The following is a 23,959-nucleotide window of genomic DNA, read 5'->3' on the forward strand; positions in this document are numbered from 1 at the left end:
GAGTGATATTTGACTCATTATGTCATTAACACTTAGCCAAGAAACAGACCCTTTCCTTAGAGAGTAGAACTCATGAGGTAAGCGTCATCTTTTCAGACTTAAGAGTTCCTCGGAAAAGACTCATATCCCCACCTCGAGGAAAATGTGAAGGAAGGATTACCAGTTATAAAGGACAAAAACAATGCATTTGTTCCTTTCCCTGGTTGCCAAGATCACTACCTCTAGTGTGGTTAGCTGTGCAATAGCTTGTTCCTTAATTTTAATATGAGCAAGAAACTCATGCACCTGCTTCCTGTCAGTTCAAGTGATGAGTGACTCTCCTAATGCAGGGTGAAATTCCTATTCACTAATAACACATTAACGAAATGCTAATAGGATAATCAATAGCAGCTTTATAAACCAGAGACCAAAATGAGTACTGTATTAAAAGTCAAAAGTCCTTCATGCCACACTCCAAAGGTGAGAAAGTGTTCAATAAATGGGGTGGCACCCACATATTAGTTCTTCTCGGTTGTGATCAGAGTCAGACCCTTCCCTCAGTTGGTGAGGACACCTGGAGGAAGACCTCCAAGAGGATCACAAGACAAGGGCAGTTTAATATGAGGGGAAGACATTCCTACAAGACAGATCCCAAGCCTACAAGAAGCCATGGCTTCTTGTGGGAAGACATTCCTACAAGGCAGATCCCCAAGCCATCAGCTCTGAACTGCACTTGGGGAAACCAGTGCAGTTCTTGAACAAGGGGGCAACAGTTTCTCAGTGCAAGGTACTAGTTAGCAGCAATCTAGCTGCTGTATTTTGCACTAACAGCAGTTTCCAAACTGCTGTTTGGAAGGTACCGTAGTCTTCAAAAGGCAGCCCCACAAACAGCACATTACAGTGGTACCTCGGGTTACAGACGCTTCAGGTTACAGACTCCGCTAACCCAGAAATAGTACCTCGGGTTAAGAACTTTGCTTCAGGATGAGAACAGAAATCGCATGGCAGCGGCGTGGCAGCAGAGGGAGGCCCCATTAGCTAAAGTGGTACCTCAGGTTAAGAACAGTTTCAGGTTAAGAATGGACCTCCAGAACAAGTTAAGTTCTTAACCCGAGGTACCACTGTACAGTAGTCTGTTGAGGAAGGTTCTCTCTGCCCAGAGATGCTGTATTTGTAGGTTTGAAGAGGTTGAACATAACCCTCATTTTCTATTCTGTTTTCAAGCAACCAAAATCCAAGTCCCCAAGTCACTTTCTCATTGGTCTGCTACTGGGCAAATAAAGAAACAAATACCTTGATTCTGCCACAAATAATAGGGTGATTACTGAAAAAGTAGCTTATTTTGCTTGTGTGAAGAAAAGCTGCACCTTACCAAGATATTACTAATGTTACATGAACTATCCAAAGAAATCTTTTTCATTTGTGTTTGATGGTTACTTTTATTAAGACCTATGGTGACAACAATAAATTACTGGCTTTTATGAACTGATAATTGTTTACTTTCTGTGAATCTACAGCCAAGCAAACTTCTCACCAAGCAAGCTGGTGTAATCCGAGTTTCCTTTCATTATGTTGAAAGCCACTGCTCATATTGTGTCATGGTTAGCCACATCCCATTTAATATATAGTCTGTGAGATTCAGAGCCAAGAGTCAGTGTCTGGGGTTATTCAAGCTCCACTAAATCTGTGGCAAGCCTTCAGGTGAAGGATCCAAACAAGTCCATGCTCGTGTTGGTTTTTTTCCAGGTAAGGTGCATTCTTTTTTAAGGCAAAAATAGAAGAGAGGGTGGGGTTAACTTGCTTATCTAGAGATGATTTATGCACCTGCATAAATGTTATGGATCAGGGAATGCAGCACAGTCCCAAGCCACGAGAATTCCTACGTTGTCTAGCTTGGCTTTAGCGTCATGGATCTTCAGACCATATCCAAGGATTTCTACCCAGCATGACCATCATGTCTGTGGCTAATGGGAGTTGTACTACAAAACATCTGGAAGGACAGATTAAGAAAGGCTGATCTGGGTGCTGCATTACCAGGGTGCTACTTGTTCCCAACTGCACCTCACCCATTGACCACAGGGGACAGTCAGGATCATAAATGCCGATGAGATAATAGAATCATAGAACTTTAGAGTTGGAAGGGACCTTGAGGATCATCTAGTCCAACCCCCTGCAATAGCAGGAATATGTAGCTGTCCCGTACAGGGATCAAGCCTGCAAGCTTGGCACCATGCTCTTACCCACTGAGCTATACAGATAATGCTTAAGTATCCTGGCTTTAACCAGCATCTTTTAACTGAGCCTGGAGATGAATGGGGAGACATCTAGGTATGGTGGGAATTGCCAGCATCCCAGTGTGATTTAAGCAGTATGGCGGCCCACCACCACTTACTCTTCCTTTAAGCTAGTGCCCTGCCCAAAAATATATTTATTCTATGTATATCCTTTTTGACAGAGTTGGGGCAGCTGCTGAAGTTGAGACGCTTTGCCACAGAGATGAATGATCCAGAGCACCAAGCACTGATGAGAGACCACGAAGGTGCATCATTATTACTAAATCAGTTCTCTGCACTTTCCCCTCTCAGCCGCTCGGTCCACAGGGTTCTGGTAGCAGTGGGCCTTTGTGGCCACTTCAGGAATGGGCCATGCTGTATTATTTTACTGTTGTTAGGCGCTCTGAGCCCGGCTTCGGCTGGGGAGGGCGGGATATAAATAAAATTTTATTTATTGATTGATTGATGATGTGCCTTTACCCACAAACTACTGTGCTATTGCATGTTGGCACAGAGTGAGCTAAGCAGAGCAGGGGGCTATATAAGCCCATCCCACCTCCCTCTTGGCTTCTTCAGATCTTTATGGTACATGCGCCTCTGAGGAAGCCTTGTGGAGGAAAGAGAAACCACATGTGGCAGCAGTGGTGGTATGAGCCTGTAGCCAGGCTGCTTTAGTTTCATGCTTGAGGCAGTCAGTGCTACATCTTCCCTGTGGCCCCTGAAGCAGGAGGTTCAACGCCATCTCATTTAGCAGTGGTCCCAGCACAAGGGGCAGGTGGTTAATGATGCCCCTCCCTCATCACCTTTGTTCAGATTGCTACTTTTGCTTTGATAGCGGAATCATCATGGTTCACTGTTGTCGCCCAAGGTGTTTTCATGGGTAAGTGCGACATGAAGTCAGCCTTCTGCCTTCTGCAAATCCACTGTTTCATCACCACGATGGGAAGTTCCTCATTAAATAGCAGTTTGGGGCTGTTACAAATCGTGCCTTGACATGGCTGGGGATGGATGTGACCTGTTCTGGTGCACAATCCTTTTCCACTGCTGCTGCATATACTACTGCTGGCACTTTGGGTTTTGGCAGCAAGGATATACAGGCCATGGCGGAATTGACATTTGGAGCTTTCCAGCCTTATGTTAGGCCATCTAAGGGCCCACATTGGTTATAGTTCCACCTGACGTGCATCTCACAGTGCTTACTGGTGTACATAGCATGGTGTTTTGGGTCAGTCAGAGGGTGTAGAAAACTGCTCAGTTTGGGTTCAGTCTCTGGGAGCCAGTGTGGTGTAGTGGTTAAGAGCAGTAGTCTCGTAATCTGGGGAACCAGGTTTGCGTCTCCGCTCCTCCACATGCAGCTGCTGGGTGACCTTGGGCCAGTCACACTTCTCTGAAGTCTCTCAGCCCCACTCACCTCACCGAGTGTTTGTTGTGGGGGAGGAAGGGAAAGGAGAATGTTAGCTGCTTTGAGACTCCTGAAGGGGAGTGAAAGGCGGGATATCAAATCCAAACTCTTCTTCTTCTCTTCTTCTCTGAGCTTCAGTGCATTGGATGGGTAGGCGTTGTATGAGGTGAGATTGCCTCTTGCCAACATGGTTTGACCCTGTGCTGCTGCAGCACACCTCTCAGATCCTTGTCATTCATGTGGGTGCAACAATTTGGGCTTGCTAAAAAGCAAAACGCTTGTCACCCAAGCCTGCCTTTAACTTCTCCTGTGGCGTGCCTCTTTATTTCACGCCTGTAGTTAAAATAGGAGGTGCCGACAGCAGCTACTATCCACCTGGTTTTTTAAAAAATAATATCTTTTTGCTTTCTTTCCTGTAAAATGGATTGTGATTGCACAGTTGAAACCCACGAAGCCCTTTACTGCAAAGCCCTGGCAAAGACTCTACAAGAGATTGACCCGCCAGTGACAGTGGGATTCTATGCACCATGGGGAAGAAACAAAAGAAGACTCTTAGATGAAATTGAAAGTAAGTACCACCAATTCCCATGGAGACAAAATGTAAGGTGTGGAATAAACTGGGGCCAGGAGAAATCAATATTAAGTAATAACGGGTACAGATTAATATAAATGGTGTGCTTCTGCTTTCTTTTACAGGCCACATGCCCACGGAGGCAGAGGAAGGTAGAAGAAAGTATTCCCTGTTTTCACTCATTTGGCATATGATTCTATGTTACCCTGCTTCTGGTTCAGAAGAATACAAAGGTACCCAGTACATCTTCATCCATTTTGATGCCTGGGAGTATGTAGGATGTGACCACATCTGGGCTGGCCTTCTTACAGCGCTGCTTGACGGAATCGAAGGAAAAAACAAAGCACTTTTTACAACTTTTATGATCCTTGATGGGCAATCTCTGAAAAAAACTAAGAGAAGGAAATGGGTTTTTAAAGGATGGGGAAAGTTCTTCATTCCTATTATAATAGGTTTGATTCTTATTTTACTAGCAGTTAGCATGTTGATAAAGGAAGATAATTTAAAGTCGCTCTTTGGATCCACTGCTTTAGTAGGGGCTATTCTGTTTATCGCTCCTTTCATACACGTAATGACCAAGTTCTACTACACACTGAAAAAGAAGCTTCAGATAGAAATTGACAGAAACACCCTCAGTGCCAAGATGGGCTTCATGAACTTTGTGAAAGAAGAAGTGGAAACCATAGCTAATTTCCTCCAGTTCCTGGGATGGATAGAGAATCGAAAGATCCTGGTGGTCCTGAAGATCATCAATTTGGACAGGTGCACTCAGGACAAAGTGGTGGATGTTCTGGATGCCATAAACATACTTCTTTCCAACAAAGATGCCCCATTTATCTCCATCTTGGCTGCCGATCCAAGCATCCTTGTGGACTGTATTCAGAAAGAAAAGAAAAATACAAATGGCTACTTGTACTTAAACCGAATTGTGTCCTTGCCCTTCTCCCTGCCGCATATGACTCCCAAGGACAAATTAAGGCTGTTTAATGAGATCCTGAAGGTGGATTATGAGAATCCAGCTGCATGCTCTTGTGAAGAAAACAACATCAAGATCACGGTGGTAGGTTTAGAAGACCCCAGCTGTAGCGAAAAGTTAAGTATTTGTAAGCACTTGATGAATAATGAATACATTCCAGGGAATTCTGCGCAACTGAAGAGGGTGGTGAACACAGTCCTGACCATCTTGTCCATCACCAAGATGGAATCGAAGGCTCCTTGGAAATATGAGGAAAAAATTGATATCAGAGAGGTGATAGACTGGGTTGTTCTTTCCAATGGCTGGCCTTGCCGCCTCAGCTGGATTTTGCAATGTTTGGATGATGCCCGATACCGAAGAAAGCTTGAGGAAAGCCAGAGGAGGGAAGCAGATAGACAAGGAAGAAATCTGCTATGGAGGGAAACAGAGGAAGATGGCAAAACATTACTGGAGATTTATGATGACCATGAGCCAGCATTGGCTAAGATTAAGAATGATAACCAAAAACTTCTGGAACTTGATGGAGATCCAGATCTTTTCAGAAGCTTCTTGGTCACCAGGTCCCATATCACAGCAAAGTGGGCCAGATATTTGGCAAATTACCTGATCAGTTTGGATCTCTCTTTGAAAAGGCCATTTGAGTTGCTACGGGGCCTGAACAGCATAACAGCAGAGGAAGAAAAAGCAGAGAAAGAAACAGTAGACGAAAAGGCAGCAAGTCACCATCCATCGAGGGGAGAAAGACTTTGTGCTGGCAATCAGGCAATGGCTGTTCCCACCTGCCTTGCCCGACGCCCCACCTCTAGGAGTATTCTTCATAAGGAAGCTGTTCTGAGAGGAAGAAATGTGAGGGGGGAAAGACTCTGTGCTGGCCATGAGGCAATGGCTTTTCCCACCCGCCTTGCCCGACGCCCCAGCCCTAGAAGTCTCCTTCATATGGGAGGTGTTTTCAGAGGAAGAATTATGAGGGGGGAGAGACTTTGTGCTGGCCATCAGACAAAGGCTTTTTCCACCCGCCTTGCCCGACACCCCAGCCCTAGGAGTCTCCTTCATAAAGGAGCTGTTTCTGAAGGAAGAATTATGAGGGGGGAGAGACTTTGTGCTGACCATCAGACAATGGCTTTTCCCACCTGCCTTGCCCCACCCTCCAGTCTTTCCCAGACCGTGACTTTAAGAAAAGAAACATCTGAGATGACAGAAGATGAGTTCAGAAATATTTTTTTTAAATAACTTTGTAAGTTGTGTGCCTTTGTTTCTCAACTTGATCCTTTTACAAGGTTTTGTATGTATTGTGGTATTTTATTCATTGTGAATTGCTGTTACTTTTACTGATTATAGTTTAGTAATTATTTATTGTAATCGTTGAGAGTGAATTTCTGTTTAATTATTATTTGCTGATACAGAATGTTATTGTATATGTAATGGATTATTGAATGTTACTTTATTTGATATAAATTGTTTATTTTAAAGATATATTTTTATGATGACTTTTTTGTATTGGATCAAATTGATATAAGGTGTGTGTGATCTTTGTTGTATATTTTGTTGTTCCTTCAGCTTGTAAACAGCCTTGTGTATACTAATATAGAAAGGCGGTATACAAATTAAAAGTAAAATGAAAAAAATGAAATGAAATCAAGAACAGTGTCACAACAGCAAGCCACAACCCAAACAGTTTGAAAATGCATATGGCTACAGGTGTGAGACAGCCTTCTGCAGTTGTGCTGGTCGAGGCTGATGGGACTTGTAGTCCAAGACATCTGGAGGGCACCAGGCTGAGGAAGGCTGGGCTTAGAGATTCAAAGGACTCTACCACTTATCATTTCTCAAAAGGGTTAAAAGCAATGCTATTTTTCTAGAATTATGAGGGGGAGACTGTGCAGATCAATTAGCAGGAGTTTTCACTGGGATTTTAAATCGATCCCTAGCCCAGGCTATTGTTCCATCCTGCCTAAAGTCCTCTATTATCGTTCCAATAGCAAAAAAACCTAACCCGGAAGATCTGAATGACTTTCGTCCAGTAGCACTCACACCTATAATCATGAAGTGCTTTGAAAAGCTGGTACGAAATCATGTCATTGCCTGCCTACCAGAGGGACTGGACACATTCCAATTTGCTTATAAAATGAAAAGATCGACAGAGGACGCTGTGGCGATTGCCCTCCATGCCGTCCTTGCACATTTGGAGCAGCGGGGGGGGGGGGGGGTTATGCCAGACTGCTTTTTTTAGATTTCAGCTCGGCATTTAATACCATTCTACCACAACGTCTGATGTCTAAACTGGAAGATCTGGGGCTTCCGTTATCACTTTGTGGATGGATACTGGACTTTTTGTCAGACCGCTCCCAGAGGGTTCGGTTGGGCCCTTATACCTCTAAAATGCTTAAGACTAACATAGGAACACCACAGGGATGCGTACTCAGTCCGCTCCTTTATATTCTCTACACGTACGATTGTGTCGCTGCTCACCCTAGTAATAGGGTTGTCAAATTTGCAGATGACACAACCGTGATTGGGCTCATCCCTGAAAGGGAGGGTGAAACGGACTATAGAGATGAGGTGGAGCGGCTGACAGAGTGGTGCAGAGCTAACAACTTGCTCATAAATACAAGGAAGACAAAGGAGCTTGTGGTGGACTTCAGGAGACAGAAGAGCAATATCCAGCCACTTTTGATTGATGGGGTCTGTGTGGAGAGGGTAACAACGTTCAGATTTTTGGGCATTGAATTACAAGAGGATCTGTCCTGGAGTGTCAACACAAGGGGGCTTGTGAAGAAGGCGCAGCAGAGACTGTACTTTTTGAGAATTCTAAGGAAAAACCATCTTCCGCAGAAACTGCTGCTTGCCTTCTATCACTGTGCCATTGAGAGCGTGCTCACTTATGGCTTATGTGTGTGGTACGGAAGCTGTACTACCCAGGACAGGATGGGGTTGTGCAGAGTTGTTAAGGCAGCAGAGAGAATTGTTGGCTGCCCACTTTCCACCTTAGAGCAGATTTATGCCACAAGGTGCCATAGGAAGGCACTGGACATAGTAAAAGATCCATCGCATCCTGGTCACTGTCTCTTCGAGCTCCTGCCGTCGGGACGGAGATACAGGACGATGAAGACAAGAACGAGCCTTCTTAAGAACAGCTTCTTCTCCAGAGCGATCTCGGCCCTGAATGGGAAGCCTGGACTTTGAAAGTCATCTAATCTTCCTTGCTGTATTATACTGTATTGTTTTAATTAGTGTTTTTATGGAGCAGTCAAGTAATTTCGTTGTCCCTGAGAGGGGGCAATGACAATAAAGATATTATTATTATTATTATTATTATTATTATTATTATTATTATTATTAGAAAAAGAGGTGCCGGAACTCATCATGAACACCTCCCTTGTTCTCTTAGAATGGCAATGGCGCCTACCTGAGAGGTATCAGAACTGAGTTCTAGTGAGTTCCAGGGCTGAAAAAAAGCCCTAGTTAAAAGAACCAAACACAAAAACACCCCAGAACCACCAATATCCATGACCCAGAAATTAAACCTCAACCAATACTAGTTAGACATTTGGTAGACAATTTTAACAACCCTGGATCAATACTGGTTTTCCAATTAGGGTGTTAAGTCAACTCTCACATCATTATATCTCAAATGCTCCTATCTCTGTGTTTCTTACACAGGAGGCAGTCAAAGAAGGCATTAAAAAGCAACAAGACAAATACTTTCAACATGCATTGTTTTAAATCAGTAGTTAATATATCGAAATGGCAGAGCTTGAAACTCAGATGGGAATCTCCCCCACCAAACCCTGAAATGGCACTGCTGCATGTGTATCACTGGAAAATGAAACACTGTGAAAATTAGGGGGTCTGTTGTCTTTTCAGGACCTACCTGAAGACCCTCTTGTCAATAAGCTATTTTCCAGTCTGCATTTGTATTGGGGTATTTGTATTGGGTATTTTTGGATATTTTAATTTTTGTTTGTTTGCCGTCCTGGGCTCTTCTCAACTGGGCAGGAGGAGGGTGTTCTAAAAGTGGGAGATATTGACAACAGCACATGGTCAGATCACTTTCTGTTGAGATTTATGTAGGTATAGTAAAGGCAACATTTCAGCACCTGTGTTTTTGTTTAGGCAAGCCTACTTAGATATATAGATGGTGATGTATTTTAATTTATTTTACTGTTAATCTTTTAATTCATTTTAATTATTGTTTTTAACTGTTGATTACGATAATTTTAATATTTCTTGTAAGCACCTTAAAAGCGTCAATACAATAAAGTGGTATATAAATTTTATTAAATAAACCAACAAGTGTTGGTGTGTGCGTATTGAAGTATTTATATTTAACTATAAATGTCATGGAACATAATGTTGGTGAATTTGCTCTCTGATTTCCAGGATTAGTAAAAGAGTGTTATGGGCTAGAATTGATATCCGGACCCAGCCCAATACATTTTGATGTTTGAAGCAGGTTATTAGCAGTGCTGAACATGCCAGAACACAGTTCCACCACCTTTTTTGGAGGGGAGGAGACAGGAGGCTCTCGGACCTGTCAGAACATTGCGCCTCCTTCCCTAAGCTGGGCAAACGTTTTTCTGAGCTTAGGGAAGGAGGCGTGAGGCTCTGACAGGATCCTGGAGCCCTGCTGCCTCCTTTCCAAAGCTGGGAGGGCTTTAGGAAGGTGTCAGGATGGCTCTTGGACCCCTTCAAAGCATCCTGCCTCCTTCTCTAAGCTGTGCAAATACTTCCCAGGATTGAGGTAGGAGGTGCAAGCCTGTGTCCCAGCAGAATGTTGGATGGCATGACCCTGTGGTGAAAATAAGCATGCACAGTCAGGTACTGAGAGTGCAGAAAAAGTTGTGGTATTGCCGCAAGTCATTTAATTATCATGCATCGTGTAATAACTATATACCAAGATCATAATGAAGTTTCAGTAGAACATGCATTTGTTTAACATGTAATTGTTTCTCCTGGCCCCAGGGAAAATTTGTGCCCAGAGAGTACCGGCACCTTTTTTTTTGCAGAAACAAAGCACTGCCTATAAGATCCCCACCCCTCACCCCATTTCCATGTATACATTCTGGCAGTTAAATTTGACTTCAGCTCCGGCAATGGGTCAGCATTCCCCACTGCATCCAAGGGCAGCAGGCTAACTTAGTGAGTGCAGAAGAGGGCATGTGGCCCTCCAACAAACAGGAAGAGCTGGAGGGGCTGCCCCTGCTTTACTCCACCCGCAGCACCTGCCACCAGAAGTAGTTGCCTCGCTCGGCCAAATGATAGGGCAGGCTCTAGTTTAATAGAAATGGTGGGAATATGAAAATCATTTCAAAAGAGATTACACATGCCTTTTCTGACTGCTTCACCCCTATCCAGCACCTATGGGTGAGGCTCGAGATCTGTGTGTCCAGAGGACAACAGAAGCATTTTGGGAGAGGCAGAAAGACAGAGAGAAAAAGAAATAATATTAATAATTTATTATTTATACCCGCCCATCTGGCTGGGTTTTCCCCAGCCACTATGGGTGGCTCCCAACTGAATATTAAAAACACAATACAGCATTAAACATTAAAAACTTCCCTAAACAGGGCTGCCTTCAGATGTCTGTTAAAAGTAAGATAGTTGCTTATTGCCTTGAAGGGAGGGTGTTCCACAGGGTGGGCACCACTACCGAGAAGGCCCTCTGCCTGGTTCCCTGTAACCTCACTTCTCGCAATTTGGGTGATTATATCTTGGGGAGTGCTGGATCCAGGGAATTTGATTGTGAGGTAGTAAATTTACTGTGGGAAAGAACACTGTGCTGTTTGCCTCTTCCTGTGCTCATCTTGTATAATTGTGCATAAATACAAACATTGCAAACTCACATAAGCATCCAGTGATCTCTCCTTCCAGGAAAGCAGCACCCCTGAAACCTCTTGCCGTTTCGGGAAGTGGAGCACCTGTAAAAATAATGTGTGAAACTCTGCAAATTGGTACCATTTATATTTGAAACTCTATGATTTATTATTTTTTAATGGAGACACAATTTAGGTTTTTTTTTCCCAATGTAGAAGAGAAAGGGGCCCTGGCTCTCTGGAGGGACAGGAAATGGGGAGCAAAAAAGGTATTTGGTGTTAACAAGATAGAGGGTCCTTTGAATGGAGCCCAAATACATCTACAGTGGTACCTCGGGTTAAGAATTTAATTCGTTCTGGAGGTTGGTTCTTAAACTGAATCTGTTCTTAACCTGAAGCACCACTTTAGCTAATGGGGCCTCCCGCTGCCACCGTGCGATTTCTGTTCTCACCCTGAAGCAAAGTTCTTAACCCGAGGTACTATTTCTGGGTTAGCGGAGTCTGTAACCTGAAGCGTCTGTAACCTGAAGCGTCTGTAACCCGAGGTACCACTGTATATGCTACACTTGAGGTTTTACCCCAAGCAGGGCAATATTTGCCACACAGATTGGTGACCTCAAGCGAATGCTCACCTGCTAACCCTTCCTGTCATAAATAAATTGCAGAGAGATGAGAGCGTTGGTGTCCATGGCTCAGGAGAAATGGGGCACTGGGAGCCTAGTTAGGGTTTATGACAACCCTGCAGTGCAGTCCAGTACTACAAATATTATCTTTGTGGTTTATGGCAGCCCTGTCATATCACTGTAATTATGGTCCACACTGAACATGGGTCTCGGAGCTGGAAGCGAGCAGCTTATGACAGGCCTGAACTCTTAGCTCACTGTTCATATTTTCATATGGCAGATTGAGCGGAGCTTTGAAATTAAAACGTATTTTTCCTTCCTTCCGCTCGTCAGTCACACAAGCGAAGCTTTCCTCGGTCTTAAATGGTCCTAAAACTGGAACCATGGAGACGGTTTTCTGTCACTCAACCGCTTTTCTCTCTCTGTACAGTGTAACGTCCTGTACTTGGCTCTCCTGAGGTAGAGACTACAATTCCCAGCATGCAACGGGGCAGCCCAGAGCTGAGGAAAGCGATTGCATCTCCCAGAATGCTCTCGGGAGACCAATCAGAAGGATGAAGGTACCCCGTTGAATACCCGATGGGTCACGAAGGACCTATCCTGATAAGCAACGTATCCGCCTCACTTCACAACGACATGCGCCTCGGCCAATCCCTCTCGAAATCTCCCGGCGGAGGGGCGGCGCTGCCAAGGAGCGGCAGCCCACGCGACCTATCAGCACCAGCCCCGCCTTCCGTGCCTGACAGGGGCGGTCTCTCCGCACACCGGCTCCTTAGTCTTGAGCCTTTCCCGAGGCCGCCGCCATGGCGCTGAGCGGGGGCTGGTGGAGCCGGGCCATGGCGCGGGCGAGAGGGGCCGGCGGCCTGTTGAGGGGAGAGGCCTGGCCGTGGAAAGGGAGGGCGGCGAGACCCAGCTCTGGGCGGGGCCCGGGACCTCCCGTCGTCTCGGAGCTGGACAAGGCAGACGCCTGGCTCCTCAGGAAAGCTCACGAGACCGGTGAGGGAGGGGCGGCGGGTGGGGGAGGGGGCTGAGGCGCGCGCGGGAGGGGCGGGGCCTGCGGAAGGCCGACGTGGGCGGGGCTTCTGAAGGGGCGGGGCTCAAGATCTGTTGCAGGAAGTAGACCGATAAAGACGTTCCAGGGCGGGAACAGGGAGGCTTAATGTGGGCCAAGGGTCACCTCTTAAGAGCCTGCTTTTAAAAATAACTCCTTATGTTTGATATTTTACATTGCATGTTTAACTTTAATATCCCCCAACAATATTATATACATATATATGTTATTAGGCAGTACCTTTATCAGTGTGCAAGGTTAAGAGTTCGGCAGAGCTCTTCAGGGCAGGTCAGGCATAGGCAAACTCCGGCCCTCCAGATGTTTGGGACTACAGTTCCCATCATCCCTGACCACTGGTCCTGTTAGCTAGGGATGATGGGAATTGTAGTCCCAAACATCTGGAGGGCCAGAGTTTGTCTATGCTTGGGGTAGGTGGTGCACAAAGCAGAGTTGAAAGGGATCAGAAACACCCGCCTCCCTGTAGAAACAATTCTGTACCAACAGCAGTTTCCAAACTGCTGTTTGGAAGGTAGTCTTCAAAAGGTAACCCCACAAACAGCACATTACAGTGGTACCTTGGGTTACATACGCTTCAGGTTACAGACTCCGCTAACCCAGAAATAGTACCTCGGGTTAAGAACTTTGCTTCAGGATGAGAACAGAAATCGTGCAGCGGTCGTGCGACAGCAGCAGTGGGAGGCCCCATTAGCTAAAGTGGTGCTTCAGGTTAAGAACAGCTTCAGGTTAAGAACGGACCTCCGGAACGAATTAAGTACTTAACCCGAGGTACCACTGTACACTGGACATTGAGGTCTGCATATAGACTTAGTCAGAAGATGCAAGGCTGCAGGCTAGATCAGGTGTCAACCTATAAGTAGGATTCTAGGAAGCAGCAGCAATGGCTAATCCCCACTTTTGAAAACATTAAGCTTTGTTGTTACCTCCGTCTGCCTCGTGCCAGGTGTGGGGTACCTGTGGCCCTTCAAACGTTGGTCCACAGCCAGCATGGACAGTGGTCAGCTCTGATGGGAGTTGTAGCTGGAACATCTGGAGGTCTAGATTATCTTCTTTAGTCAGACATCATTTGTGAATAGAAGCATAGCTAGCTTTATATTAGCAAAGTTCCTGATTGATTTTGTGTACTAGGCAAAACAGTCAATTGAAGCATTGCCTAGTGATTTTAACTAAATATCAAAGATCCTCTTATGTGTTCCACATTTTGCTCTGTTCATGTAGAAGCGAGTGATTTTTGTTTGTGTTTTCTTTAGAGTGGCTCTTTTAAAGGTGGGTCTTACAGCCTTCAGAGAAAAGCCTGAGGTTTTGCAGCCACTCCTGGTCGTCACCATTGTTTCTTTAAAGTTGTAAATTATTTCTTTATTGGGCCATGATAGAGAGACTTAGTGGTTCTTAATGGTAGGTGATGTTGCTGTGTTGTATTATATTATCTATGTACATCGATTTATTTTTTGGAGTTAAGAATAGGACTGGGATAAATTGTGTTCGCTGAGCCCGTATTTTATACAGTCTGTATATGATGTTTGTTTGATAATGTGTGGTGTGCTATGCCTAATAAAGGATTTTGAATTGATCCTCTTATGTGGAACATGATTTAGAACAGGGTTGCAGAACCTGTGGTCTTCCAGAGATTGTAGGACTGTAACTCCCACCAACCCTTACCATTTCAGTATATAGGAAGTGCCCTTTCCTGGCTTAGACCATTGGCTGTTGTAGCTCTGAATGGTCAGTTTTCTTGAATGGCACCTTCTTGCCAAGGGATCTCTCTGCACCACCTCCTTCTTCACCCTTTTAATTGTAGGTCTCAGGACGAACCTGGGGCCTTCCACTGGCACCTGTTTGGTGGTTTGTTTCTTTGCCTGCCCCCTAGCTAAGACTTCATTACAGTATTGTTCAGGGTATTTAAGTACTTTTATCATTATGCTGTTTCTAGCTACTGCTTCAGATTTTGTTGATGCTGCAATCTTGCATTGGGACGCGGGTGGTGCTGTGGGTTAAACCACAGAGCCTAGGACTTGCCAATCAGAAGGTTGGCGGTTCGAATCCCCACAACGGGGTGAGCTCCCGTTGCTTGGTCCCTGCTCCTGCCAACCTAGCAGTTCGAAAGCACGTCAAAGTGCAAGTAGATAAATAGGTACCACTCTGGCGGGAAAGTAAATGGCGTTTCCGTGCGCTGCTCTGGTTCGCCAGAAGTGGCTTAGTCATGCTGGCCACGTGACCTGGAAGCTGTACGCCGGCTCCCTCGGCCAGTAAAGCAAGATGAGCGCCGCAACCCCAGAGTCGGTCACGACTGGACCTAATGGTCAGGGGTACCTTTACCTTTAATCTTGCATTCTTTCATGTATTTAAGATGTTTACATGCCACTTTTCAGCCAGACCTTTCAGAGTGGTTTAAGTAATATTCTAACATACCAATAAAAATTCTATAATAAAACCAATTCGCTCCAAGAGAATAATGTTCAATATGATTCTTGAGTGGTGATGGTTGTTGTTGTAGAGGAGACACCCAAACTGGACTACTGCTCAGTGTTTGGCAGCTCATCAGGGTTTTTTCTCTTCCCCACTTTTCTTTTGCTGTAAACCACCCTGGAATTGTTGGCATCGAGGGGTGGCATACATGGAATAGGAACAAACAAATCCTTCCTATGAAACGTGAATGCTTATTAAATCACCATGGCTGTTTCCACTGCCTTTCAACCTACCTTGCTCCCACAGTTGCTTGCAGTTGGGAGTTGCCCACCGAACTGCCTGCTCCTCCCTCCCTTTTCCCTCTCAGTGGGGAGAGAGGGATGAGCCAGGCAAGCTGTGGCACAGTGGTCTCAAGTCATCCTTACAAACAGTATCATGAAGAATAACATAAAAACCAACTAAAACACTAACAGCTAAGAACATTTTAAAGTATTCAGAACTGAAACAACAACAACAACACTTTTATATCTGTTTTTGAGTGTTCAGAATGCTTCATGAATACAGTGGTACCTTGGTTCCTGAACGGCTTGGCTCCCAAACAAGTCGGCTCCCAAATGCCGCAAAACCAGAAGTATGTGTTCCTGTTTGCGAAATGTTTTTTGGAAGCCAAACATCCGTTTCGGCTGTTGGCACTGTTTCTGGCAGTGGCGTAGCATGGGTTGTCAGCACCCAGGGCAAGGCAAGTAATTTGCGCCCCCTAACCCGTGGATTTGCCCTAACCCCCAGATGTTGCGCCCGGTGCGGCCGCCCCCCCCCTGCACCCCCACGCTACGCCACTGGTTTCTGGGCCAATCAGAAGCCGTGCCTTGGTTTGTGAACGTTTTGGAAGTCAAACGGAACAGAACAGATTGAGTTCGGGAACCAAGGTACCACTGTATTGTCTTAGTTAATCCTTGTAACAACCAGTTCTGTAAAGTAATGTGACAGTTATGTTTATTAACAGTAGCACTGGACTATCATATTTTACAGGCTTACCTTAGAGTATGTCTCAGTGGGGCTTAATTCTGAGTAGATATGTGTAGGGTGTACTATTAGCATTCTTAATATGTATTGATTTAATCTGATAGAAACCATGTCTGCTTAAACACAGAGGAGACGGTTCTTATTCCCTTCCTCCTTTCTCACCAGGGTTCCTCTCCTGGTTTCGGAATGGCTTGCTGGCTACTGGTGTTGGAGTGATTTCTTATGTTCAGAGCGACATGGGGCGCGAAGCAGCTTATGGTAGGTAACAAGCAAGTCGATACTCAGGGTGGGGTGACAGGATATTGGCAGATCTTTGTTTGCTGCCATAGATAAAGGAATCATTCCATCAAAATGTCATTGGCATCATTCTTCTAAGAGGATAACAATCATACAAGGGGTTACCTGTGTCAACAGGCCAACACCCTTTCCTTAGGGAGAAGTGAGAAGCCACAAAGTCAGCTTACATGGCTCTGATTCATTTATCCTTTGGATCAGAAACTTGCATCGTGGGTTCATGCAGGCCATACAATTGCCTCATCTGCACTGCGCAGTGATGTGGAGCGGAAAAAATGTTGATTCATAGGATGGTTAGTAACAACAAACGGATGCCCACTGTAACCACAGTATTAGGCAAGCTTGACGGTTTGAACGCTTTTAGCCTTGTTTACTAAATACAGTTACAGATAGGTAGCCGTGTTGGTCTGCCATAGTCAAAACAAAAAAAAATTTTTTCTTTCCAGTAGCACCTTAAAGACCAACTAAGTTAGTTCTTGGTATGAGCTTTCGTGTGCATGCACACTTCGTCAGATACAGTGTATCTGACGAAGTGTGCATGCACACGAAAGCTCATACCAAGAACTAACTTAGTTGGTCTTTAAGGTGCTACTGGAAAGAAAATTTTTTTTTTTTGTTTTTACTAAATACAGGTGATATATGCTAAATTACATCACTCTCCAGTCAAGGGTATCAGAAAATTTCCCCAATTTGCACAGGACACTTTTCTAATTCAATTCAATTTTTAAACATCATTAGCAGTGTTCGAAATTAGCCAGGCACATTTTATGACTAGCGTGGGTCCATTTGGGACCACGTGGCGATTTGTGGGTGCCAAGTTGGCCACTGAGGAAAGCAAAATGTCACAGAGAGAAGGATCTGAAATATTTCCCTTGTAGCTTGAATTCATTTTATTCTGCGTTGTTTTATTTGATGTTTTAATGTGTTGTAAACTGCTTGGAGATTTGTTCTTTAAAATATAAAGCAGTATAAGAATCAGAATAAGAATAATATCGTTATACCATGGAGTGGGGGGGGGAGACATAACCTCGATATTCCATTATGGTGACCGCAGCCTAGGTTTAAAGTGCCATTTGGCTATTAGATTATATATCTGAGTTTCTAACACTGATCACTGGTAATATGAGAATAAATTACAGGCCTGCCTTTCAGGGCCGTGGTAAGGATAATTAACACTAAGGGTGGGTCCCCATGGGTCATTTTCTGAGACTTGGTCAAGGTCTTCCAATATAGCTGATGAAATAGAAGGTACCTAGCCTCTGGTCTTCTGCCCCTCTGCTCTTCAGAGAAAGGTTGCAACCACAAGCGGTATAGTTTGCACACGTAGCAGGAGAGTAGGCCTGGGTGATATATTGATATACAGTGGTACCTCGGGTTAAGAACTTAATTCGGTTTGGAGGTCTGTTCTTAACCTGAAACTGTTCTTAACCTGAAGCACCACTTTAGCTAATGGGGCCTCCTGCTGCTGCCGCCGTGCTGCCGGAGCACGATTTCTGTTCTCATCCTGAAACAAGGTTCTTAACCCGAGGTAGTATTTCTGGGTTAGCGGAGTCTGTAACCTGAAGCGTATGTGTCAGAGCTACCCTAGGTCCCAGCTCACAAAGGACCAACGCTGCTTCGTTGTTAAGTACAAAAGTCTTTATTGAAGTTCAGTTTCACTTCCAAAGCCGCAGCGCGCAGCTCTACGTCTCAACCGTTAGACCGCTGATGCTCCGTCTGAGTCTCCTCCCCCTTGACACCAATTTAAGATTCTAGCCTTGCTCCACCTTTTCTGCTGCTCTTTCCTCCTCTGGGTCCGCTTGCCCGCCGGGGTCTCGCCCTTTCTAGCCTCCTCTGACGCTGATTCCCCTGAGCCCTCTCCCTCCCTCCTGCGGGCTTTAGGAGCTGGCTCCCCATCCGGGTCTCCTGCTGTCCCGCGCGCCTGCACATTTGAACTTGGCGTGCGCGCCCAGCCAGCAGCTTTCCTCCTGACCGTTTCACTGCTGCTGTCACTGCTTCCCCCTTCAGGGGGGCTAGCTGCAACTGACCTCCTTTCCGTTCCTCCACTCTCCGATGGAGGCGTGGTCAGCCCTGACTCCCTCTCTGGAGGAGACGCTGGCCCTGACACATGTGACTCCTCCCCCCCACTACGCTCTGGTGGGGAAACTGGTCCCGATCCTCCACTGCTGTTTTGGGGTTCCCCTCTGGCTCCTTGTTTCTGGTGCGTCCCCCCTGGGACCCCCCTTGCCCTGACCATCGGCGCCCCCTTCTGGGAATCTTCTGATTCGCTGGAGAAGCTCATGGAATCTCTCGGGCCACTGTCATACTCCCCTACGCTGCCCTCGGATTCTTCCCCTTCGCTCTCCAATTCCTCTCTCCCCATTGCTCCTGCTCCTGATTCCCTGACAGTATGTAACCCGAGGCACCACTGTATTGCCCAGGACCAGTATATGGGGGCAGGCCGCAATGATAGCTTCACTCAGCGGTATATTCCTGGTGAAACTATCACTGCTCTTGAGTCCCTTTGCCCCCAGTGTGCTGAGGGAGAAACAAACTAGCTGGGAGCTAGAGGCAGAAGCTGTGGCAGTTTCACCAGCAATATACCGCTGGTGAAACCACCATCGCACTCTGCCCCAACAGGGAGAATCAAGCTGAATCAGTGGGGTGCCGTTTCAGCTTGTTCCTTCCTCCGGTTCTTTAAACTGCATGGCTGAGGAGCGTGCTGCTGTCAACCAATTTTAAGGAGCCCCCCTACCCGCCGCAGTCCCCGAGGCACTGGGTGAAAGCGCCTCAGCTCCCACAACGAGAGCTGCAGCAGTTTCACCTGGCATCTCGCTGGCTGGGGCCAACACAGCTTTTTTCAACATCGCGGTATATTGCCAATGTCGACACACCGCAGCTGTAACTCTGGAGCTCAGGAAGTGGACACTAGCATCACAGCCTGTTTTGCCCGTTTGCAAAACAGACCTGTTTATTTGCCCTGCTGCAGGTGGGGAGTCAAAATGGCTTTAAAAGTGACTGGATTGAGAAGAGTTTGCAAACCGGAAAAGAGCGGGCTGTTCTTCTAGGGCTGTTGCCGTGTAGCAAATGACTTAGGGAGAGCTGTGTTGTCCGAGGGGAAACCTACTTGAGATGCACCTTGTGCAGCATTTGTCTGTAGACACTGTACTGTCTACGACTGGGGCAGTCATTCTTCCAACATTTGGAAGAGCTAATTGATGGTTAGAGCCAGAAAGAGCTTCTCTGAATAAGTGAGTCAAAAGACAAGAGGAACCTTAATAAGTCTCAATTGACATTTCAGACACTAATAGCTCTTGTGATGTCATCTTCTGTAAACGGCACTCAGAAGAGCAAACGATTCCACAGCCTTGAAAGTCAGACAGGGACTGTTTCAGCGACCTTGGACAGTTTGCTTGTCCCTAGGAAAAAGATGGGTGGGGAGAAGTAGCCGACTTTAAAAGCTCAAGGCCAGCAGCGGCAGTTAGAGGCTGAGGATCCACTGAGTTGCAGGTGTATTCCCTTTGCCCACATGGAATGCCCAGGAAGGGGTAGCAGGTGTGCAGAGAGGAAGGTAGCAGAAGCAGAGGGTTTGTTCTTTGAAATGGGCGGCTTGAACTCTTTAAGCCTGAATAAAACGGAAAGTCGAAATTGATGTGCCCTGAAGTCTGTGAAAAAAAGCAGGGAAGGAGACAAGAGGAGGCAGGGTTTGACTGCATCAGGACTGGGGAACCTGTCGCCCTTCCAACGTTGCTTCCTGGACTACGACTATAACAGTTGACCATTGATGATGATGATGATGATGATAATTTATTATTTATGCCTCGCCCATCTGGCTGAGTTTCCCCAGCCACTCTGGGAGGCTCCCAATTGAGTGTTAAAAACAATACAACATTAAATATTAAAAACTTCCCTAAACAGAGCTGCCTCCAGATGTCTTTTAAAGATAAGATAGCTGCTTATTTCCTTGACATCTGATGGGAGGGCGTTCCACAGGGCAGGTGCCACTACCAAGAAGGCCCTCTGTCTGGTTCCCTGTAACCTCACTTCTCGTAATCAGAGAAATGCCAGAAGGCCCTCTGCGCTGGATCTCAGTGTCCAGGGCTGAACGATGGGGGTGGAGACGCTCCTTCAGGTATACTGGGCCGAGGCCGTTTAGGGCTTTAAAGGTCAACACCAACACTTTGAATTGTGCTCGGAAATGTACTGGGAGCCAATGCAGATCTCTCAGGACCAGTGTTATGTGGTCCCAGTGGCCACTCCCAGTCACCACACTAGCTGATGAGGGCTGGAGCCCAACAACATCTGGAGGTCACAAGTTTCCCTACTCTGAACGGCATTCTTGCTTGCTTATAAGAAATCTACATTACAGGGGCCCAGCAGAAGTCCTTTGTGAGATGCTGGCCCCCTGGCCTTCTGCTCCCTAAGCACCAGGCTGTGCCAGGTGCTTCTCTGTCCTCTTCGCTCCATTTTTGTATGTCCACCTACCCAACAGGGTAACAATATCTCAATTCTTTCTCCATTTATTTGCCCCCCCCACAGCACACCAGCACTTGCAGTCAGGCCAGCACTTAAGGCTGATGCTGCAAAGAGTAGCACTTGTTCCTTTCCCCAGAGGCTAGGGCACCAGAACATACACTTGGCCCCTTAAAGTGGTTCTCCCTCTCTCACCCCTCCTTCCCCATTTTTAGGAAATTCAGCACGCTGATAATTATGCAGATTGCAGTGACCTATGAGCTTGCATAATTCCGCCATCTTCCAAATGCAAATAGCTTTTCCTAAATACAAGCCATAATTCTGTGGATAAGCTGCATTTTGTTAATTGGCTTTTCTCCAGATACTGGGTTTCTTTACAGTATCCTCACCTCTTTCACCTCAGTGCAGTCAGGAGAGGGAGGTTGCTGGATGGACTCTGTGAGAAGGCAAGAAGAGTAGTCTCAGACTGTCATGTGTCCAGCACAGTGAAGGGGGCAATCTGAAACTATGGACAAGTTTGTTTTAATGTACCCTCCTCCATATGCAATGCAGAAGCTAGGCGCGCAAGTAGAAAACCAGTTTTAGGTATAGCATCCTCTTGAATTGCACCAGCTTTGGTAAAGATCCCACTCTTTCACAGACACTATATATATGTGTAGTGGGTGGGAGAGAGAGTAGCAGTTACACAGCAAAGTCAATATTGTTGGGATATTGAGGGCTGCCTGAAAAAGATTTAGTCACTGCTGACTCTTAAATCTGTCAACTGGTTCCAAAACAGTGTTTCTCATTTATACCACAGTGGGGCAGTGGATCCTCATACTTGAAACTGAGCTACAATTAGTTGTGTTGGTGTTCCCAGTTTATAAACGGCATTTATGGTTTTGAGAAATGACAATAGTTGTGCAGGTATGAAGGGGTGGTGGCGCGGAATAATTCTGGGCAAGCTTTTATCTTTGAGGAACCAGTGGAGTAGGCATGTTTTGTTTTTTGGGTTCATCATGCTGGAAATAGGATATTACCTCTGCAAGACAGTGTGCATATCAAACAGTGTGCATATCAAACATTCCAACTGAATCCCTCTCACCTCCCCAGGCTTTTCACACCATATTCCCTGTCCCAGTGGGATCTTGCCCTCCACCACTACAGCAGGAGACTTGGAGTGGGTCTCTTTGTGTATCAAATAACCTCCAGATTTGGAGGAACAGATTAAATACTTAATTTTCTGAGCCTATGCCACTTCAGGTGAATACGGAAACTCAGTAGAGATCGGTAACCATATTAATTTAGAGACAGGAGGTAGGCAAGATTAACAGGGACCTATGCAGGCTTTAGAGTCATGTAGAACTTTTCATCAATGGTTTGTTTTTTCAGCCCATGAAGAGCTTGTCTTGTCTTGAAGGCATGTGTGCTCCTAGCTCAAACTTAGTTGGTCTAATAAAATTTCATGTTACTTTTTAATGTCATGTTACTTAATTAATGTCAGACCTTTAATGAAGGTCTGAATGTATAAAGAATACAGTGGTAACCTCAGGTTACAGACGCTTCAGGTTACAGACTCCGCTAACAGTACCTCGGGTTAAGAACTTTACCTCAGGATGAGAACAGAAATGGCGCGGCGGCAGCAGGAGGCCCCGTTAGCTAAAGTGGCACCTCAGGTTAAGAAGAGTTTCAGGTTAAGAATGGACCTCCTGAACGAATTAAGTTCTTAACCCGAGGTACCACTGTACATAAGAATTAATAAGGGATTTCTCCCCTCCAGTATAAGCCCATCCAGACACGCATAGGTTTTTTTTTTGTTGTTTTAGTAGAAGGCTGTTGAGTTGCATAGACAGGCATATTCACTGCTTAGTACTGCCCAGTGCTGACTTTTGTATCTCCTTGCAGGTTTCTTCATCCTGGGTGGAATCTGCGTCTCGTACGGCAGCGCCTCCTACCTCGTCAGCCTCTTCCTCCTCCGTCGCACCATGATGCTGTCCTTTTCCACGGCTCTCCTCAACTGTGCTGCAGTCACCACTGTGGCACTGTTCTGGCTGTGTGCCATCTCCCTCTACATTGGGCGCTTGGAGGTGGAGATCATCCAGGACGACCCCAACGACAAGTGCCAGGACAAGAAAAAGGAGGACGGGAAGTCGGATAAGTGAAGGCCCTGTTGGCTTGTGCAGACACGCGATTGTATTCTGTGGACTGCAGCTTTTAAGGCCACCCCACCCGGCATGTTTGAATCCTTCTGCCTTTTGGGCCGAAGGGCAAGGAGAGGCGGCTTCCTTGCAAACAAGAGACAAGCGGATGTGTTGGCTGCTTTGTATTTATTTCAGGTTTTCCAGATGGGCTCTGGGAAAGTGACAGTAGCAAAAATCAGGTCACCAGCAACGACAAAGAAGGGAATTGTTCAGAGGACACTCTGCTGAGCCAGCAGCACGCACTCTTGCTGAACTGGGATCTCTGGCACGTAAGCATTCTGTTGAAGTTGGTCTTGCTCTGCTCTGCCCCCCGCTTCAACCAGTTAATTGATATGCTAGCTGATATTTATCAGCTAAAGATATTGTAAGAAATGCCCTGCTCTCTTGGCATCTCCTGTAAAGCCTGGCCCTGCTTTTCCAGTGTTGCTTATACTCCCCAATCCTCCTGCTTCTCACATATCAGGTGTATCTCTTTTGCCACTGGCCCATGCCTTCTTTGCTCCACCTGTCCAAATCAGTTGACATTTGTATTAAAGACACCAAAACCAAATCTCCTACTTTTTTTTTCTAAACCTGGTGACAAAAAACTGCTCACGCTCTTTCTTCTGATAGCAGCCGGGCACGCAACTCTTGGTTTTAGCTGGGCAGACTAACTTCTGTCCTGTTTTCCCGAAAGTAAGACATCCCCTGAAAATAAGACCTACTTGCAGTTTTGCCTCTTGCTGTAATACAAGGCATCCCCCCCAAAATAAGACCTCCCCGATAATAAGGCCTCCCCCGAACATAAGGCCTCCCCGGAATATAAGGCACCAAAGCTACCGTAAGGTGTCTGACTCCTCTGGACCGTAGCAGCGGGTGCCTCCATGCAGCTCACTGATTGGCTGCAGCACAGCCAAAG

At 45.9% G+C, this 23,959-nt stretch overlaps 2 protein-coding genes and 1 long non-coding RNA gene across 6 annotated transcripts in view; 2 read left to right on the forward strand and 1 right to left on the reverse strand.

Moving 5' to 3' along the window:
* LOC310769156 overlaps positions 1-12,251 on the reverse strand; it is a 55,173-nt gene extending 42,922 nt beyond the window's left edge. For all 3 annotated transcript variants that reach the window (XR_014551454.1, XR_014551455.1, XR_014551456.1), the window contains exons 1-4: positions 11,647-12,251; positions 11,045-11,119; positions 9,073-9,209; positions 495-565 (exon numbers count right to left, since the gene is read on the reverse strand). This is a non-coding gene — a long non-coding RNA (uncharacterized lncRNA). The remainder of the gene's footprint in view (positions 1-494; positions 566-9,072; positions 9,210-11,044; positions 11,120-11,646) is intronic.
* Positions 1,521-7,056, forward strand: LOC310768621 (NTPase KAP family P-loop domain-containing protein 1-like). Of its 2 annotated transcripts, none has more exons than XM_083627094.1 (4): positions 1,521-1,725; positions 2,435-3,132; positions 4,094-4,222; positions 4,351-7,056. In XM_083627094.1, the coding sequence occupies exons 2-4, from the start codon at positions 3,129-3,131 to the stop codon at positions 6,429-6,431; spliced, it is 2,214 nt and encodes a 737-aa protein (XP_083483220.1). In that variant the 5' UTR covers positions 1,521-1,725; positions 2,435-3,128; the 3' UTR covers positions 6,432-7,056. The 2 variants fall into 2 exon arrangements, with proteins under 2 accessions (XP_083483220.1, XP_083483219.1); XM_083627093.1 differs by having other exon boundaries at positions 2,435-2,518.
* Positions 12,252-12,383: 132 nt separating the features above from the next.
* TMEM160 (transmembrane protein 160) lies at positions 12,384-23,611 on the forward strand. The gene is made up of 3 exons (XM_083628148.1): positions 12,384-12,633; positions 16,301-16,393; positions 22,766-23,611. Exons 1-3 carry the CDS (start codon positions 12,441-12,443, stop codon positions 23,020-23,022), a joined length of 543 nt encoding a protein of 180 aa, XP_083484274.1. The 5' UTR covers positions 12,384-12,440; the 3' UTR covers positions 23,023-23,611.
* The last annotated feature ends 348 nt before the right edge of the window (positions 23,612-23,959 follow it).

This window comes from Podarcis filfolensis (assembly GCF_964270895.1).
Source record: "Podarcis filfolensis genome assembly, chromosome: 8".
NCBI lineage: Eukaryota > Metazoa > Chordata > Lepidosauria > Squamata > Lacertidae > Podarcis > Podarcis filfolensis.